Genomic DNA, 17,728 nt, shown 5'->3' on the forward strand with positions numbered 1-17,728 from the left:
CAAGAAATAGCTTATAATTAGGCAGTTAACAGGCACCATTCGATGTCTCAATCACTAAATAAATTAAATATGGTGGGGGGAAAAAAAAGAGTTCACAATTGAGTAATCATGTCTCTTGAAAGGCTATGATTTGCTTGATTTTACACACGGCAACCGTCTTTTATTTCTTACATTTTTGACTGATTGGGGAACAGCTTTTTTGTTGTGAGTGTTATTATATTGTCTTCCATTTAAAAAATATTCTGGTCTCAATTGCCTGTCGTGATTGCCAGTGAAACACAGCATGGGAATATATATGAGTTTTACCAAATAAGCGATCACATTTCCTCAAGTGTTTATGGATTAATCATGTCAGTGCTTTGTGGGAGACATTTTCATCATTTCTAATATCCATGTTGGATTATGTTTATTTATTTACTTTTAGATCACGAGCGGATCGGGAAAGATTCATCTTATGAACAGGAGGGGAAGGTCCAGTTTGTGATTGATGCGGTGTATTCCATGGCCCACGCTCTACACAACATGCACAAAGATCTCTGTCCTGGAAAAGTTGGCCTCTGCCCCAAGATGGATTCCATAAATGGCACAATGCTGCTCAAGTACATTCGCGATGTCAACTTCACAGGTCGGTATATATCACAGGCTCACAGCTGCATGCATGTGTGTATTTACCGTACATGAAGTACAAGTTGTTCATCTGTGTGGTGTTATCTGAAGCTGCTTGTATATCCTATTTTGGACTCAGCAGCCTGCCCATGTCAGTGTACAATGGTCTCCAATTATCAGGCTACTGAATGTAAAGTACTCCCAGCAAGTATAGGGGGCTGAGATCTGTAGGAGGGGTTGACAATCAGCAGCAGAACAGCGTGTTTTATCATCACTGATGATGTGCAGGAACTGTGCTTTGTGAGATTTCCCGCCTTATCTTGTCAGCATTGAATTGCCCACGCAAAAGATCTTCTGCTGTAAGTGTGCTGGCTGCTGAGTTAAAAAAATTTAACATGGGAATGAGAGGAGGAAGAGACAAGACAAGACAGCAGCAGCAAAAAGAGGCATCAGTAGTTTGCCAGTAGTTATCCGATGTAAACTGAAATTCAATCTTTTAGTGTTGACAGAGAGTTTGCAGTTATCTCTGACCAGGTCACATCACTGTGACACTTGTATTCTATAAGTCAACCCTATAAAGAGGACCTTATTCCATCAAACTAACAGAGAAAGACTGACTGGACTCTTTCTGCATGTTAATAGAGAACTGATGTGGTGTATATATTCTGACCAGACTATATACTTTTTCAGCAGTTTGTATAAGTGTCTATGCTTTTGCTATTTACTTTTGGAGAGCATCATAAATGATAAAGTGTTGAAGGTAATGAACATGATAGAATATTCAGAAAGGGTTAAAAAAAACTGATATTTATAATCATAAGGCTTAAATTTGCAGTCTAAAAATACATGATTCTACAAAAGCGACAAAATAGCATACGATAGAAAGAAGTATGATGCACTTTGAAACTTAATTACAGGCTGACGTGTACAAGAAAAGATCCATACATAAGGAGTCCATGAAGGCCACATGGGTATGAATCCACTGGCTAGAACACATAAGAATGTACGCCACACAGGGTTTGACATAGGTCAGCATGAGCAGATATAATTGTAGGTCAGAGGAGTAGAGGGTCATAGTGTCCACGCAATCAAGCAGAATGCAACAAGAGGAGTTACACACAGTCTTAAACCGGCTCCACCATCGCAGATGATTATACAGCACTTAATTGTACGACAGTTACACAGTGGGATCTTGTGTGAGGGACAGTTGCATCACAGCAAGTACATGGTGGGAGTAACTGACAGTAAATGAGAAAAAACAGGAGCTTTGGGATGAAAAAACACTTTCCCACTGCTGCAAGTGCTGGAGTGTTGGAAATACATCGTGTCCCACACTAACAACAGCTACTGGTTTGTCAGGGTTGGTCTGGTTGATCAACATTTGAGGGGAAAGCGTCTCTGATGATAACTGTTACTGTCTGACAAATCCCTGTGTTAGTGAATCCAGATACTTGACCACAAGAAGACATTTGCACAAATGCAAAAATGAACTGAAAAGTAATCAGGAAAGCTTGGTTGTACCATGTTGCAGGACAGTGACAAACACTATATTTTGATGCCTAGTTGGGTGGACTTGATATTCCATGCAGGGCTGTGTCTCTGCAGAGCCACAGTAGGGGTTGTCAGCAGCAGGGATCAATTCTATTGGCAACTATACTGAGAACTAAAAAAAAGGCATTTACCAAAGAGAACATTGCAAACAATACTATCAGGATGTTTTTAATGTAGTCAACATAACCTTTATTTTTGGGGATAATAAAGGTCAACTTGACACTAAGGTCTGCAGCACATCCTCTTTATACCGAATAGATATTGAAAGGAAAGTGCGGTGCTCTGCAGTGTTCTACTGAAGGCCACATCTTCAAAGTCTTAGCATTGTTTACCTGTTCCTGGGTGAGCTTATTACTATGTAAACAGGTCAGTTCTCATTTGTGTTAAATAAAGGAAAAAGAAAAAGCTTGGAATTGTTTTCCAAAGTCCTATTTGCTTTGGTTTTACAATATGGATCAATTTAATATGAGTATAGCTTTAATCTGAAAACACTGTATAACCAGTTTGTCTTATAGAGTTAAAGTCTTTATGCATTCCCTTTTTTCATGTTCAAGCCTTATTTTTACTGGAAGGCTCGTCAGCACCGAAGCCATTGGGGTTACAACAGGGATGGCTAGAAAATCAATGCTACAACATTACCGGCATAGTCTTGCTTTTAAGAGTCGTTTGGCTCAAAGGGGATGGAGAATTTAAAAGGTTCATAGGAAAACAGCAGGAAACTCTACATGATCCCAGTGTATTCTGGGAATTGTCTATAGTATGTCCATGCTGAGTAAAGGAAAGAGGACACCCAAGCACTAGATATTGTAGATGACATTGCATAGTGCCATTTTGTCCTGAGGATGTTTTGTTTTTACGAAGTATTTCGCAAATACAGCAAATATTGAAAGCCTAAACCATTCTTTAGATCAGTAACATAAAACTCTGATAGATAATCAACCCCAGAAATGCCCCTTAACTCTTCCCAATTGAATCACTGATAACCATGTAATGCTGACAATGTCTGACATCTCTGAATCTTCATTTTAAATGAATGCTTAACATTTATAGTTATATAATTGTGTTTTCTTTAAGCAAATTCCCTCAGCCAGATAACTGAAGCCACCCACACATTTTAAGTTGAGCAGTAAAATCTGTGTCTTATTTTGATCAGTTATTATTCAACATGTGTAAATGCATCACATTTCTCATCGCTTTCGGGAAGTGCTTAATGGAGTGTAATGAATATTCAGGTTTAACTGCAACAGTGACATCCTGAAAATTACTGTTTTGTTAAAGCATGTAACCAATTCTTAAGAGAAGCAAAGCACAGCTTTAAATGTGTGTCAGTCTTCAGCAAACAAGCCATAAAATCAAGAGATGCATGGACAGGTTTGGAATGAGCAGACTATTTACGAAAAGGGAAGATTTAAGGAGCACAGGAAACAAAGCTGAGTTTTACAGCCATACCAGAAACATTAAGCACGTTAGCGTTAATATGGAGTCTTATACATAAACTGTTGTTATTCTAGCTGAGCATATTGAATTAACATAGTATTCTGATGTGACCACATCGTCTTCAGAACATTTGTGAAGAGCTGATGTCATCAGATCTTTATTTTTCATGGCCAAAATATGAACTGGTTATTAAACAGGCAGTTTCTTAATATCCGCTGAGTGTGCATGAAAACAGAAATGCTTTCCTGCAAGTTAAGGAGGTGAAACTAATCAATTAAGGCAATCAAATTAGTTGGAAAATACACCCCACTCGATTCTCTGTATTGCTGAGATAGGCGAGAAATCTTCATAATTACACGACTGCCTGTTGTTGTCTTAGACGTGCCCTCTAGATAATGCAGCAGGATTGTGCTCAAGCAATTATCTCCTATGGGTTTTAATCAGACCTTTGACACACACAACACAAAGAAGTTTCGGTGGGGAAAAATAAGTATGGTCTTAAAGTCTGACACACAGGTTCTCAACTCCGACTCACGGGTTAAAAGAACCAACACACATTGATACTGTGAACAATTAGAGAGAATAAATAATTCTGTTTATTCTTATACAGTAGAGAGAGAGTAGTCATTATTTGTAAAATATGTGCAACTCTCTCCTGAAGTGCAAGAGCTTGAAAACACCAAGTCAAGTTTATGGGCGTGATGTAATATCCTCTTTCTGTTGCAGTAAAACAGAGTCTTATCCCTTTGATGGAGCAGCAGAATCTATTCGACACTACATCAACTTAACTTCCCCCCCGCACACACTTCCATATGCCGCAGAATTGCTGAATATTAGGGGATTGCATTAAGGAAGCGAAAGCAAATTTGTTAAAAGCAAACACAACGGTAGCCTCCCATCACTAAATCTGCAAAACCCTCACACCACAATTTTAAACCAAGCTGTGAAGCGGAGGAAGGGGTTTGTGGGTCGTCTCGGAAACGGACAGAAACAGGAAGCAGAGGGATGAGAGAGACCTCAAAGTGGTCATCAAAATCAATGCCGTCATTCGTTAGCACTCTGAGTGGGGGACCTTGCGGATAACAAGCAATGGGGCAATGAGCACAATGAAGGAGTGTGAAATGATGTGGGAACAGGAACAGACAGCCGCCCTGGCCCGCCTCAAAGGACCAGGACGACACGGCTGTCAACATCTATCCGGCTAACATCATTAACACTAACAGCATTGGCTTGAAGTCCCCTTTGCAGCCTCGTTTCATCTCAGGGCATTGTGAGAATAAGAGAGGGAGTTTTTACTAGGTTTTAGATTTAGACATTTCTAACCTCTTTTTCTTTTTCTTGTCTGTAGGAATTGCCGGCACACCAGTGGTCTTCAATGTGAATGGAGACGCTCCTGGTCGCTATGAGATCTACCAATACCAGATGGCAAATAACACCACAGAGTACAAGATCATCGGCCACTGGACGGATCAGCTCCACTTAGAGGTAGGAGTTTTTCTAAATAGTTCAAATGTGTATGGAGGATTAAACTTTGGGGTTTTCATCGACAACAAAAGATTATTTATATTCGTCCTATATTTGGACATTAAGCATTTCATTACTAATTAATTTAATCTACAAGAAAGACAAGGAATGCTCGTCACACGTATTCACAAGAACAAACTACAACTAAGTGCACCATACATGAGTTTGGATTAAAGCAACATGATCTCAAAATTTACTTTCCATTTGAATTTATTTTCCTTCTACAGCGCCAAAGCCATCTCCTGACGTGTAACAGTTATATGTGACATTTACAGCAAAGCTAATATTGCTACACACAGTATATGGTTTTCACCTTCTCATAACTTATCAAACATTATGCAGAATGCATCTTCCTTATGTCGGGTTTTACAGGGCAACAGCCGACAGCATTATATTAATAATAAATCCTCCTCTTCCTCGTCGCCTTTACAATGTGTAAACACACAGGCTAACAGAAGCTTTAGGTCAATACAGAAAGGGTCGGAGAGTATTTCCAAAGCATTTCCACTGAAAATGCACATTAGTCAACAATGGAATTGCCACATTAACCTTATTTTGACATTATGAGTAGATTTGACCTGTTTCCTCTTCAACATATCCGCATGGAACACAGAATCTGCAGCGTCGCATGTGTTAACATCAAAACTGCTTAGTTTCAAACTTTGTGAGAAGCAATGTTCGAAACAATGTTGAGGAACAAAGCTCATGTATTATTTTCATTGTTAGCATCATTTATACATGAACCCCCAGGCATTTTTATTTTGTTAATGCATACTGCAGGTTCAGTATTAGGTTATTGTCGACATGAAGGTTCTGAGTTACTGCTGCACTCAGATCCACTGACCTTAACACGCATGGCACTAAAGTCAAGAAATACTTTTAATATACTAAGATATTTTAAACCACAAAACTAATCATCCAGATATTGGTTTGAATAACCAATACTCCATATCTACACCTAATTCACTTAATAAGGTCTTCAGCTTACTATTTTGTAATGACAATTAATAAGCTCCATGCAACAGTACAGGCACATGATACCACATTGCACTGTGTTGACACTGCAGAGCCACGAAGCTCGACTCTATTTACCTAACGCTGTGAAACATTCCTTGAGAGAAATTAAACAGCAGTTATTTCCTGTTGAGCTATAATTCAGTGAGCTGTATTAGTAAAGAAAACACCACTTTCATTAAGTGAATATGCTATTTACAGTTTGTTCATTCTATTCTAACAAGTCTTAATTTAATTTTAACAATATGCATCAAAGTGATTTACTACACCGGCCCTTGAAGGTTCGTTTGATGCTTTTTTAATTGTGCTTTTTAATTTTGATTGGGTTTTTTTCAGGTTTTACGTGAGTAATGGTGTTGATATGGTGAAATTCCACAAAACCATGTCCTTTCTGATAATTTCCCCCGCAGATCGGTGAGATGCAGTGGCCTGGGGGAACACAAGAAGTCCCCTCCTCTATTTGCAGCCAACCTTGCCGTGCTGGCCAGCGCAAGAAGACAGTCAAGGGAATTCCATGTTGTTGGCACTGCGAGAATTGTGACGGGTACCAGTACCAGGCAGACACTTACACATGCAAGATGTGCCGTTTTGATTTGCGGCCCAACGACAACCACACTGGCTGTGTTTCCATTCCCATTGTTAAACTGGAGTGGAGCTCCCCCTGGGCAGTCATCCCTGTCCTAATCTCTGTCTTCGGCATCATGGCCACGATGTTTGTGGTCGCCACCTTTATACGCTACAATGACACACCCATTGTTAAGGCATCGGGTCGAGAGCTGAGCTACGTGCTGCTGACGGGTATTTTTCTGTGCTATGCCACAACATTCCTCATGATCTCCACTCCTGATGTAGTAATATGCTCACTGCGACGGATTTTCCTCGGCCTGGGTATGAGTATAAGCTATGCAGCACTGCTTACCAAGACAAATCGGATCTACAGGATTTTTGAGCAGGGCAAGATGTCGGTCAGTGCCCCTCGATTTATCTCCCCGGCATCCCAGTTAGTCATCACTTTCAGCCTGATATCAGTGCAGCTCCTCGGAGTGTGCATCTGGTTCGGTGTTGACCCGTCACAAGCCATCATCGACTACGAGGACCAGCGTACGACCAATCCTGGGATGGCCCGTGGTCTTCTGAAATGTGATATATCCGACCTGTCCCTCATCTGCCTGCTGGGTTACAGCATGCTGCTGATGGTCACCTGCACGGTTTACGCCATCAAGACCAGAGGGGTTCCCGAGACATTCAACGAGGCCAAGCCCATCGGCTTCACCATGTACACCACCTGCATCGTGTGGCTCGCCTTCATCCCCATCTTCTTCGGGACCTCACAATCAGCAGAGAAGGTACTGGCTGATACTTCCACACCAATATGAAGTCACATGATATAACATCGCTCAACATTTGCACATTTCATGCATAATGAACTCTGACATAACAGGTAAAGCAGGAGCCGATATCTTCTACATGCACTGGAATCAGTTGACCAGTCACAGCAGTGTGGGCCGACTGGTCAATCAGAGGAGACTGGGCTTAATCGAGAGGAGGTTCTTAAAGACACAGGAGCTAAAGTGATGCGTTTTCTGCAACATTACAGCATGAAAACCTTTTCAAGTGATATCCCCAATTTAAATTATGAACTAAAATATCAGAATAGTATTTAATTAAATAACCAACCTAGTTTGACTCCTCCTTACAATTTCTTGTGTGTGGTCTGTGTTTTCATAAGCCAACACACACGTAAGGTTTCATCTGTTTCATGTTATTTACTAAAAGGACAGTGGCAGCATGTGATTTAAATCCACTTGTGCATGTAGGGAGCCCATTTTCCATTTAGACTATTTATACCTTCTGTGCGTCTCATTCTGAAGAAAATGGCCACTCAAATTATGTTTGTTGTATAGCATCAGCCTGTATTCATCATGAGATGATGGGCTTTGTGCTCCACTGTGGGGCTTACAAGGCTTTTAGAGTCGACTTGTGAGGGTAATTGATTGACCTAACGTTTCTTGGATATGTTTGCTTTAATTGTAGTTCTGTGTGTGTCTGACTCCGCTTCACTGGGTGGAGTTACCGAGCAGTTAATCACTGCACATTCATTCACACATAAAAGGTTGTTTGTGAAGTAGCATAAAATTACAGTATCTCTTCCCAGTGTAAAGTCAAACCTCTAATAGTGGTAATTTTGAGTTGGTTCAACACAAATGCATATTAAAGACCAAACAGCTTTGACAGTTCTCTACCTACCACAGACCATTAACATCTTTTGATGAGTGGCCTTTTTGTGCTTTTAGCCTGCCAATAGTTTCTAGCTTTAATCATGTTTTTAGGTTTTAAATCCTTTACTCTATGTAAGGAATGACAGCTTAAAACTCTATATTTAGTAACACAAGAATAAATGTGGAATTACCCTGTGGCAGAATCCAGAATCCACTCGGCCCTCATTGCCAGATGGGTTTTTAGTCGATTGGGTCAAATTCCTTTAGCATCAGCAGACAGCAAGGCTGCTGGCTAATGCTACATGACTACAAGCTGGTGACTTGGTTTAATCTTTTCTGTAACCTATAGTTAAGCTGTTGGCAGGACACCATAGGCAGAAGGAATATTCTTTCAACTGGTTTATCTTTTTACATCAAAAGACAGAGTTAGAGTTATCGGGAGGCTTTTCCATGTGCTCAGTAACAAAGTGAGATAATCTTTATTCTATATTTATTTCTATATTTCTAAATGAAGTTCAGAAATCACTCGATCTAACAGTGTTCCAATAAAATCAAATTCGGAATTTAGGTAGTTTGAAGACTTGAAGGTCATTTATTTACAAAAGAAAAAAATAAATCACAATCAAATCACTAACTTTTAATGTATGTATTGTGTGTATGTTTGGAACCAACCACATTTGATTCAACAGGCTTTTGTACAGCAGAAACCTACAGCACAGGGTTAGCCTGTGTGCACATACATATCCCATTAACAATGGCTGAGTTCAATTAAGTTTCCCAGCAACCCACATTCACTATGAAAAAAATGACAAGCATCCTGGATGGAATACAGTCGTATGCAATGTAATGTTATTCATTTAAAATTTGCGTTTAATGCCATGACATGAAAAGAAAAATATGCAGTGAAAAATGTCTACGGGCGTTTCTCACAGCTCATATTTTGACTTGTCATAGTAGGAAAAGCACAGGCGCTACTAATTACTGACATTAATGACGGCTTCATAATTCTCACATGTCCCAGAAAGTGAATGAGCCTGAAACCAAAGTAGCCACATGTGATTCATTAAATCGTATTATTTACAACTTCTCTTTTTAACGATGACGTGTCTTCTGTGAAAAGCCATATGGTGTCCTTGGGCCAACAAGAGGTGCACATGATAAAATATCTCTCTAATAATTTATTCTATGTTCAGAAAACCTTAAGCCCAAATAATTGGATACGAGAACTTGGAGTAGATGTGGATGTGCGTTCCTGCTGTCGAGTTTTGCGTGCAGAAAGGGACAGCTCTGTGGCAGCTGTCTGCACGTGAGATCTGATGCCTAATGACAAAAAGGAGCAATCCAGCTTCACATAAACTTCATAATGGTTCGGCCCGCTGAGGTTGCTGTTCCCAGCCCTGTTCTCGTGCCGTGCCGATGGAGCAGATTGGCAATCATATCGGCATGTCAGGGAAAATTTATGTCAACGGGGCCGATAGAAGTGGACAAGGGGTCTTGGCTCCCCTCACAGAGTGACTCCACTCTGTACTCCAGAGGGGTAACAATATTGTTCTGTACTCACCCCAGGCCACATGTAATCTTCTCAGGAGATTACAGCGCTCCCCCTCTGTCGCAGAGAAAGGCTCCTGTGCCGCTTGCTGTATGACAGAATACAAAGCCCCATCCCTCCCATTTAGCACTGACATTTTTCTCAACTGACATGATATTAGGATGCTTAATTATCACAATAGTTTTTAATCGCACTAACATCATAGTCAATGTATGAGAGATTATGTTATTTATATATTTTCGTAGGTGCTTTATCAAAAAAACAATGTCCTGCATTTGCAAAAAATTGTGTGGCTACACATTGCCCTTTTGAAAACATAGGTAATATGAGATATTATAATTCAATACTGACATTTACCTTAAACGCTTAAACTTTCATGATGGTAAAAAAAAAAGCATAAAATTCATAATGCTGAAGCGTCAAAAAACTCATATACCAACAACATATGTGATAGTCCCATATTGGGAAACATCATCCATTACTGTTGACATGCTGGCATGGTGCAGAGCGCTGTGGGCTATTCCCATGCCAAACGACTCAGTCATTTGTGATGTCTGAGAACGTAATGTCAGACGAAACCTCAGGCAAAACTCCATGAGGGATGTCTGCCAGCTGTGTTTCCACTGTACACCATTCGCCCCGTGTTCACCGGGCAGCAATTTTCAACCAAGAGGTGTAATCAGTTGTTCTCTTCTTCCTCCTGTTTTTCTAATGAATGTTTTTAAAACTTTAGTACTGGGGAAAGAAGGAGTATGAGCTTGAAATTCTTTATTTGCTAATGAAATGACAACTTCAACCTAAATAAATCCTTTTTCAACATCATCTTCTGTATTTGCTCTATGCAGATGGTCAGTATCAAAGTGTCATGATTCAGTTTTAAATATGATACAGCCAGTTTTATTTTTACAGCCACTGCGTTGACTCACCTCAATCCCTGCATCAACAAATCAGAGATGGACTCTGTATGAGCACAGGGGTGATTATCATAAATAAAAAATCATTGGCAGCCACTTTAATGTGCTTTAGGATGTTTTTTTTCTGCTCCATCATTGTTGCCTGTAGCTGTATATCTGTTACCCAGCTGTGAGATGCAGCTGCCATAGACCTCAGAGATAAAATCCTTATGCTGTTGTCTAAAACCTCAGGGTAGAAAACATTTATCCGCAGAAAACTTAGACTCCCATAAGAAGGGAGGAGGTTATTCTATTAGTTGTATGTCATAAATTAACAAACACAGCAATGAAAGTGGAATTCAGAAGTGAAGAAACTAGTTTAAAAGAATAAAAGAATGTGAATAAAGGCCACATATAAGTGCTTTCTTTGTGAATTTGTAGTTACGTGCAACTATTTTCCTCTACTATCCACATATGACTTGTTATATCTGTCCTGCATGGAAGTATTTTTTCAAACTGCAGGCTCAGCCTTCATTACCTTGTACTCAGCTTAGCCTGACAGTCTAAAACAACAAAAACCACTGCCCATCACTCAGTGTAACCTCAACAAATGATTCTGTTTTGTCTCTCACACGATACAGATGTATATCCAGACCACAACCTTGACCATCTCCGTGAGCCTCAGTGCTTCCGTCTCTCTGGGAATGCTCTACATGCCCAAGGTCTACGTGGTTCTCTTTCATCCAGAGCAGAACGTACCCAAGCGCAAGCGCAGCCTGAAGGCTGTAGTCACTGCAGCCACCATGTCCAACAAGTTCAACCCTAAAGGTGGCCTGAGGCCCAATGGAGAGGCCAAGTCTGAACTCTGTGAAAGTCTCGAAACACAAGGTTAGTATCACGACTGATGGAGCAACAAAAAGACGGAGGAAAAAAAAGTAATGTAAAAAAAAACAACCTCAACCAACAATTGATTTATATAATGTAATAAGCTGTTTCTGTGAAAAATGGTTGCAGACAAGGTTTAATATATATAATATAGTACAGCATTTAAAAATAATTGACTAATTTTAGCTGACAACATAATTGATGACAATATTACTTTGCGCTTCAGCAGTTAGATAAACAGCTTTTGTAATATGGCTTCTTTTTGTACCATGACCCATTGCCAGTGACTTAAACAGAACTGTGTCTACAATCTGGACTCAGTGTTTCTCATTAATTGCCTGTAGGTGGCAGGCAGACATAGTTTAATTTGTCCAGTCACAGCTTCATAATGATCCCAAATATTTTTACACTTCTCATTATGACAGTTTGCATGTTCTGTCTGTGTTGTTCTCTGGGTATTAAAGCTTCCTCCTGCAGCCCAAAGACATGCAGACTGGGGTTTGGTTCATTTGAGACTCTAAATTGACTGTGATTGTGTAAATGGTTGTTTGTTGGCTCTGTGATGGGCTGGAAACCTGTCCAGGGTGTTTTAAGGATAAGCGGTATAGATATGTCTCTCTCTCACATATATAACCCCTCTGTCATATTCAGAGTGGCCATCGGCAGCATCCAGAGAAATCCCACCAAGTCAGTGGGCCGGTGGACCATCTAAACGTCCATAAAGTTTTTAACATCATCTGTAGGCAGGCAAATCTCAGCATAACCTGTGTACCCGTCATTAGATTATATCTGTAGCTACATCCACAGATAAAATCTAAATATATTTGAAAATGCGTATTTCCAATAAGCCTCTAACTAGAATAGTGTTAGATAGAAAGCATACAGGTTAATATTTGCAATATATATCTTCTTTAATCATCCAAGATGAAATTATACTGTAAATATGTTCCTCACTGAAAATATAAGAGATGCGTTTAAAAAGGCAGAAAGCCACTGTTCTCTTTCACCGGGATAATCCAGCATTTTCAATACATGGGAGAGAATAATGGTTTCATTGTGGCTTACTCTCACCACAGTGGATTTGTAATTGTGACGTGTGACAGGGTGCCCACACTTCTTGATTTTGAAAGGGACGAAGGAGACGGTTAGCTCAGTGTTGAAAAGGAGACTATTTCAATCACCGAGATAGAGTGTGTGAGTAGGCAGCCCCTGTGTGGGTGCAGGTTTGGATCCAATCAAGCAACCCCACATGTTCTAATTACTGAAGGTCCTGATTTTACACTCTGACAAGCTGCACACTATACAATGATGTGTATTACGACTACGGAGCCTGTGCCTCCACTTGCAACCATGTATTTTCTTTGAGGTGAGAATGGAGTTGTAATATCCCATCCTATTAAAGAGCCCTTTTACAGGTGCTGATTCTCACCCTCTGGTTTGAACTGTGAATCTAACAAATGTTCTTTGTGCTTATGTGTCAGACTGTGTTGAGGGAGGGGAGCCTTGTGGGGGACTTTAGGCTCTCAGGTAACCCAATTAGATAATGATTTTGCCCTTTTATTATCTGTGACCACTTTTTTTTTTACCCCGGTTAATTTCTGCTAATGTTCACCACAACACCCATGCCTGCATATACTATGCACAAAGCATCACAGTGTGTGTCGTCCCCCCGGCCAAAATACAGCACCCTGAATGACACATCACAGTATCACGCCCCCGCAAATCCATCTCTGACCAACAGACATTGACTTGAATGGACAATATTGGTGTGTGGCGCTGTAAAATGGCCAATCGGCATGGTAGGGCCTGTTTATGTGGGAAGATGACACCACTCTGCCTGAGTGCAGGAGACAAGCGATAGCCATGTGTCCCCTGTAATTTGTATCCCTGTTGACAAAAGGAGGAATATGTGGTAATGGGACAACAACAACAATAAGAGTGAACAGGAAAAGACAGATGGGTCTGCCAGCTCCAATTCTTTCTGGACCATCTATTCTTTATCTTGGCCTCGCAGCACATAAATATTCAAATAAGGTTCATTTATCAATGCTTCTCTTGGAAGAGATGCTTTGGATGAAATGGCGAGGAACACCGCCCCCCATTCACACAGCCAACGTGGCACTGACAAATATATGGAAACATTTACCATTACAGAGCTCTACTCTACAGCACTTTTGCCCTTACTCTGGCTTTCTTCTGATTGGATTCATCCCCTCTGACATATTCAATCAGCCAAGGCTGCTGTGGGCAGATTGGCAGTGTGATTACCTCCATGGAGCATGCTCGCTGAGGACAATCTTATTTAAAAAAAAAAAAAAATGACAACCAGGTACAAGCTGACACTTGCACACAGACATGCGTGCAGACAAGCATGACTGCACGCATACACACAGGTACTGTATGATATGACAGGGACGTTTGGTCGTATGGTCTCTGAGGTCTGCCCTCTGTTTATCTGTCTCATGTGTTTTATTCACAGCCCATATAAAATTCCATGATACATGAAAACATTAAAGAATAATGAGCACTGTTATCAAAAATTGATGACACCACTTGTAGTGCCAAGTCCGATCACATATTGTCTCAGTATCATTTTACATCTAATACGCTGTACAATTCAAAATAGTATCACACTGACTGCTGCTGCATGCTTTGCTTGGTGCACAGAGAAATCTCAGGTCTTTGCATGTGGTAAAAGACTTGCATATGAATGAGTACTAATGCATTTTATACTAATGTGATCTGCTTGGTGATTTTTGAGACAATTTCATGATATAATCAGCTGTGAGGAAAACATTATGACAGTTTCCCTTAATTCCACGAATAGCAGGTGTCTATGACCATCGCCACAGCCATTGATTCTGAATCTGCATATTAATGTGCTTTAGCAGTGGGCTCAGCATTAATTATTTTCCATTATTATAAATTCATGTAAAGGATGTTTTAGAGCTGAAACCATTGATCCATCAGCAGAAAAGTAATGGCCATTTCTACAACTTGTTCATTGTTTGAATAATTTTTCAAACAAATATCACAAATATCTAGTTCTATTAAATGTGGGGATTTTTCTGTTCAATATTATTGTAGATTGAATTTGTTTCAGTTTCAGCGTTGGTTCAGACAAAACAAAACGTTTTCAACTTTTTAGATTCATATTTGAGAACTTGAAAAATGTATTTGCAGTCTAATTGATGATCAAAATGATTAAAAACAGTATTTGTAGCCCTTTATTTTACATCAGTGTAACAGTTAATTCCTGTGTCTTCATCTTCACAAATGACACTTTTCAGTTTAAATGCAGTCGAACAAAAGACAAGACTTAACAACCTGCTTGAAAAGATTTCAGTTTCACGGCCATTTGAATCTCACCTGTTGCACTTTTAACCTTCTTTCTCTGTCTGCGACACTTCTCCCTTGCAGTGCTGGCCTCCAAGCAGACTTACATAAGCTACAGTAACCATGCCATCTAAGACAGAGACGAACCGTAAAAGTGGAGCAAGGGCCTGCCTGAAAAGAAATCACCGGATTCTGGGGAATAGTGGAGAAACACTGGAGGACTTCAACACTTCTACAGTGGAGAGGACCGGGGTGGAAAGATGGGAATTCGTCACTCCATAAATAGAAAGGATGTCATATTTTTCTAGAGAATCAGGTAAAGGCTCGGATGCCAAAATTTATGAGATAGCGAAATGATCCGCAGGAGGGAGTTGGGGAGACGTCGGGGGGGAAATTGGACAGTTAATTTTCCTCTTCCCACCCTTTCTGAGATGCGAACGAGAGGTTGAACAGTGACGTTTTCCCAGTTGCAGGCTGAGTGAACACCTGGAGCCGACCGTACCGTTTTCCTTCTGAAATGTATAGCACACTATTTCAGTTCTCTCCGAGGCTGATCCATTTTTCCTCATTTCAACAAAAACATGGGGGAAAAAGAGAGTTCTGTTTTTGCTCTAGTCAAATGCAGTTTACAAGATGAAAGAGTATTAAAAAAAAATCATTATTTTTGGTTACCGGTATTATTGTTGCTGAAAGCTGCAGTACTCTCCAAACTGCCTTACTATAGTACATTCAGTATTCCCACACAAACTGACCACATGTGAAACACCTAAAAATAAAGCAGCGGGTCATCCCAGCGTTTTTTTTTTTTTTATATAAATGTTTCATAATAATGATGATGACGCCACCATCTTGGCAAACCTAGTGTACAGTCCCAGAGCATGCGTGTGGGAGCATCACGTGTACTGTGCTGTGTTGTCAAACGTCTATGGAATGCAACATTTGTCATGGTTGTCATTCACAGTGGAGATGTCATTTTGAAACCATTACCCACTGGGCTACCCCTCTGCTGAAAAAATAAATAAATACAAAAAAAAAAAAAAAAAAAAAAAAGAGTAATTCAAAACACAAAAAGGAGCCAAACCTTTATGGCTCCTGACGCACTCTATAAATGTCAGCCAGGACTTGGAGACTTGGCGATGCATACTTTAATCATCCAAGATTTATTGGCCCTTATTTATCATGCGCTTGTTGAAGCCTCCTGAAAGTCAAGCAGTCAACACTGAAGATGCTTTTCTTGAAAACAACAAAGCGACCAAGGTTGTTTCCATACTACGCCATGTTTTTTTGTATTTGTGTATGAATTTCTATTGCAGAGGGTCTAGATTAACATGGTTGAGAGATATTCTGTCAGTGAGGTCAGTGCTTGATAATTTTTACAGGAATAATATACCACAGCAGTCTGTTGTCATATTCATTTCAAAGCTTGAAGGTAAGGAATGGGAGCTATCACACTAAGACCCGCTGTGATTTGTGGTAGGTGCACAGATTACCTGGGCCTCTTGCAAAGTTTTTTCTTTCCACAGAAGTTTTCCCTCTCCTCTGCATCATGAATTTTGACGCTGCAGTAGAAATGATTCATGAGGTTTAATGGTAATTTTGGTGCAAAATTAGACTCATGTAGCTTCTCAGCAGGAAGACCCATTTGGAGAAGTTGCAATCGCAGTTTCATCAAACAGCAAAAAGATAACTAGGTGGATGACATACTGTACCGCAGCATGTGTGTGAGAGTATTAACTTTTAACCAACTCAGTGTGGCCTGTGTTCGTTTAAATTTAAATAGTCTCCACAGTCCTTGAGAATTAGATTTTGGAAATTGAGAACTTCTCATATGAACGTACATTTAACAGTCACTTCATTAAACCAAATACTTTGGATTGCATTTACATTAGACCAGTATTAAGTAACAGTGTCCATCATAGTGTGGATTAAGTCCGAAGCTATACACAGGTTTCAACCTCATTAACCTCATTATTTGTTTGGTTTTTTATATGACTTTGTGGTAAAGTTGTGAGGATGTCAACAGCAAACCCTTGTTGGGCTCTTACTTTTTTTTGAGTAGCCTACTGGTATTCCTAAATTTAAAAAGAAATAGAGACCTAGAAAAACAATTAGGGCCGTAGTTATTTTTTTAAGAAATTACAATAACTCATCTCTTTTTTAAGCATTAAGCAAACACTATGCAGTGTGTAAGACCAAGGTGCAACATTACTTAAAAAGGAGATTACTAAAGAATTCTGGAGCAAGACAGAAAACAGTAAAACATGGAAACTAACAAAGGATCTGTTTTGCTGTGTGTTTCAATAATTCAAACAGGGTAGAGTCTATTAAGTAATTAATCACTAAGGTTTTATTGGAAGTACAGTGCCGACCTGTGCTGTGTCGCAGACGCTGTGTGTGCGTGTGTGTAGGGTCGCTGTCAAACACTGCCATGGACAGCAGAGCAGAGAAAGACAAGGAAAGCTGCCTGCACTGTGAAACCAAACACTCCCATACATGAGTAAAAGTTTTGCATTGTAGAGCCCTGCAGCAAACACTTGTCAAGCAAACACACTAATGCATCCACGTATCTAGATTTGATTTTAATATCTTTTAGTGTCTCCAGTGTCCACATTGAAACCAGTTTGTGTACGTTCCAAAAAATTTAAATAACAACAAAGATTGAAGAGGACGAATAGAAGACGATGGTTTTTATGTTTGCTAGCCGTCTGAAAACT

General features: G+C 39.9%; 1 protein-coding gene across 2 annotated transcripts in view; it reads left to right on the forward strand.

Moving 5' to 3' along the window:
• The window catches only part of LOC117764409 (metabotropic glutamate receptor 4-like), a 161,509-nt gene extending 145,480 nt beyond the window's left edge, over positions 1 to 16,029 (forward strand). For both annotated transcript variants that reach the window (XM_034590153.1, XM_034590154.1), the window contains exons 7-11: positions 425 to 625; positions 4,943 to 5,079; positions 6,543 to 7,478; positions 11,435 to 11,681; positions 15,099 to 16,029. In XM_034590153.1, the coding sequence (XP_034446044.1) occupies positions 425 to 625; positions 4,943 to 5,079; positions 6,543 to 7,478; positions 11,435 to 11,681; positions 15,099 to 15,148 (1,571 nt within the window). In that variant the 3' untranslated portion in view covers positions 15,149 to 16,029. The remainder of the gene's footprint in view (positions 1 to 424; positions 626 to 4,942; positions 5,080 to 6,542; positions 7,479 to 11,434; positions 11,682 to 15,098) is intronic.
• The last annotated feature ends 1,699 nt before the right edge of the window (positions 16,030 to 17,728 follow it).

Source organism: Hippoglossus hippoglossus, chromosome 7, assembly GCF_009819705.1.
Source record: "Hippoglossus hippoglossus isolate fHipHip1 chromosome 7, fHipHip1.pri, whole genome shotgun sequence".
Taxonomy (NCBI): Eukaryota; Metazoa; Chordata; class Actinopteri; order Pleuronectiformes; family Pleuronectidae; genus Hippoglossus; species Hippoglossus hippoglossus.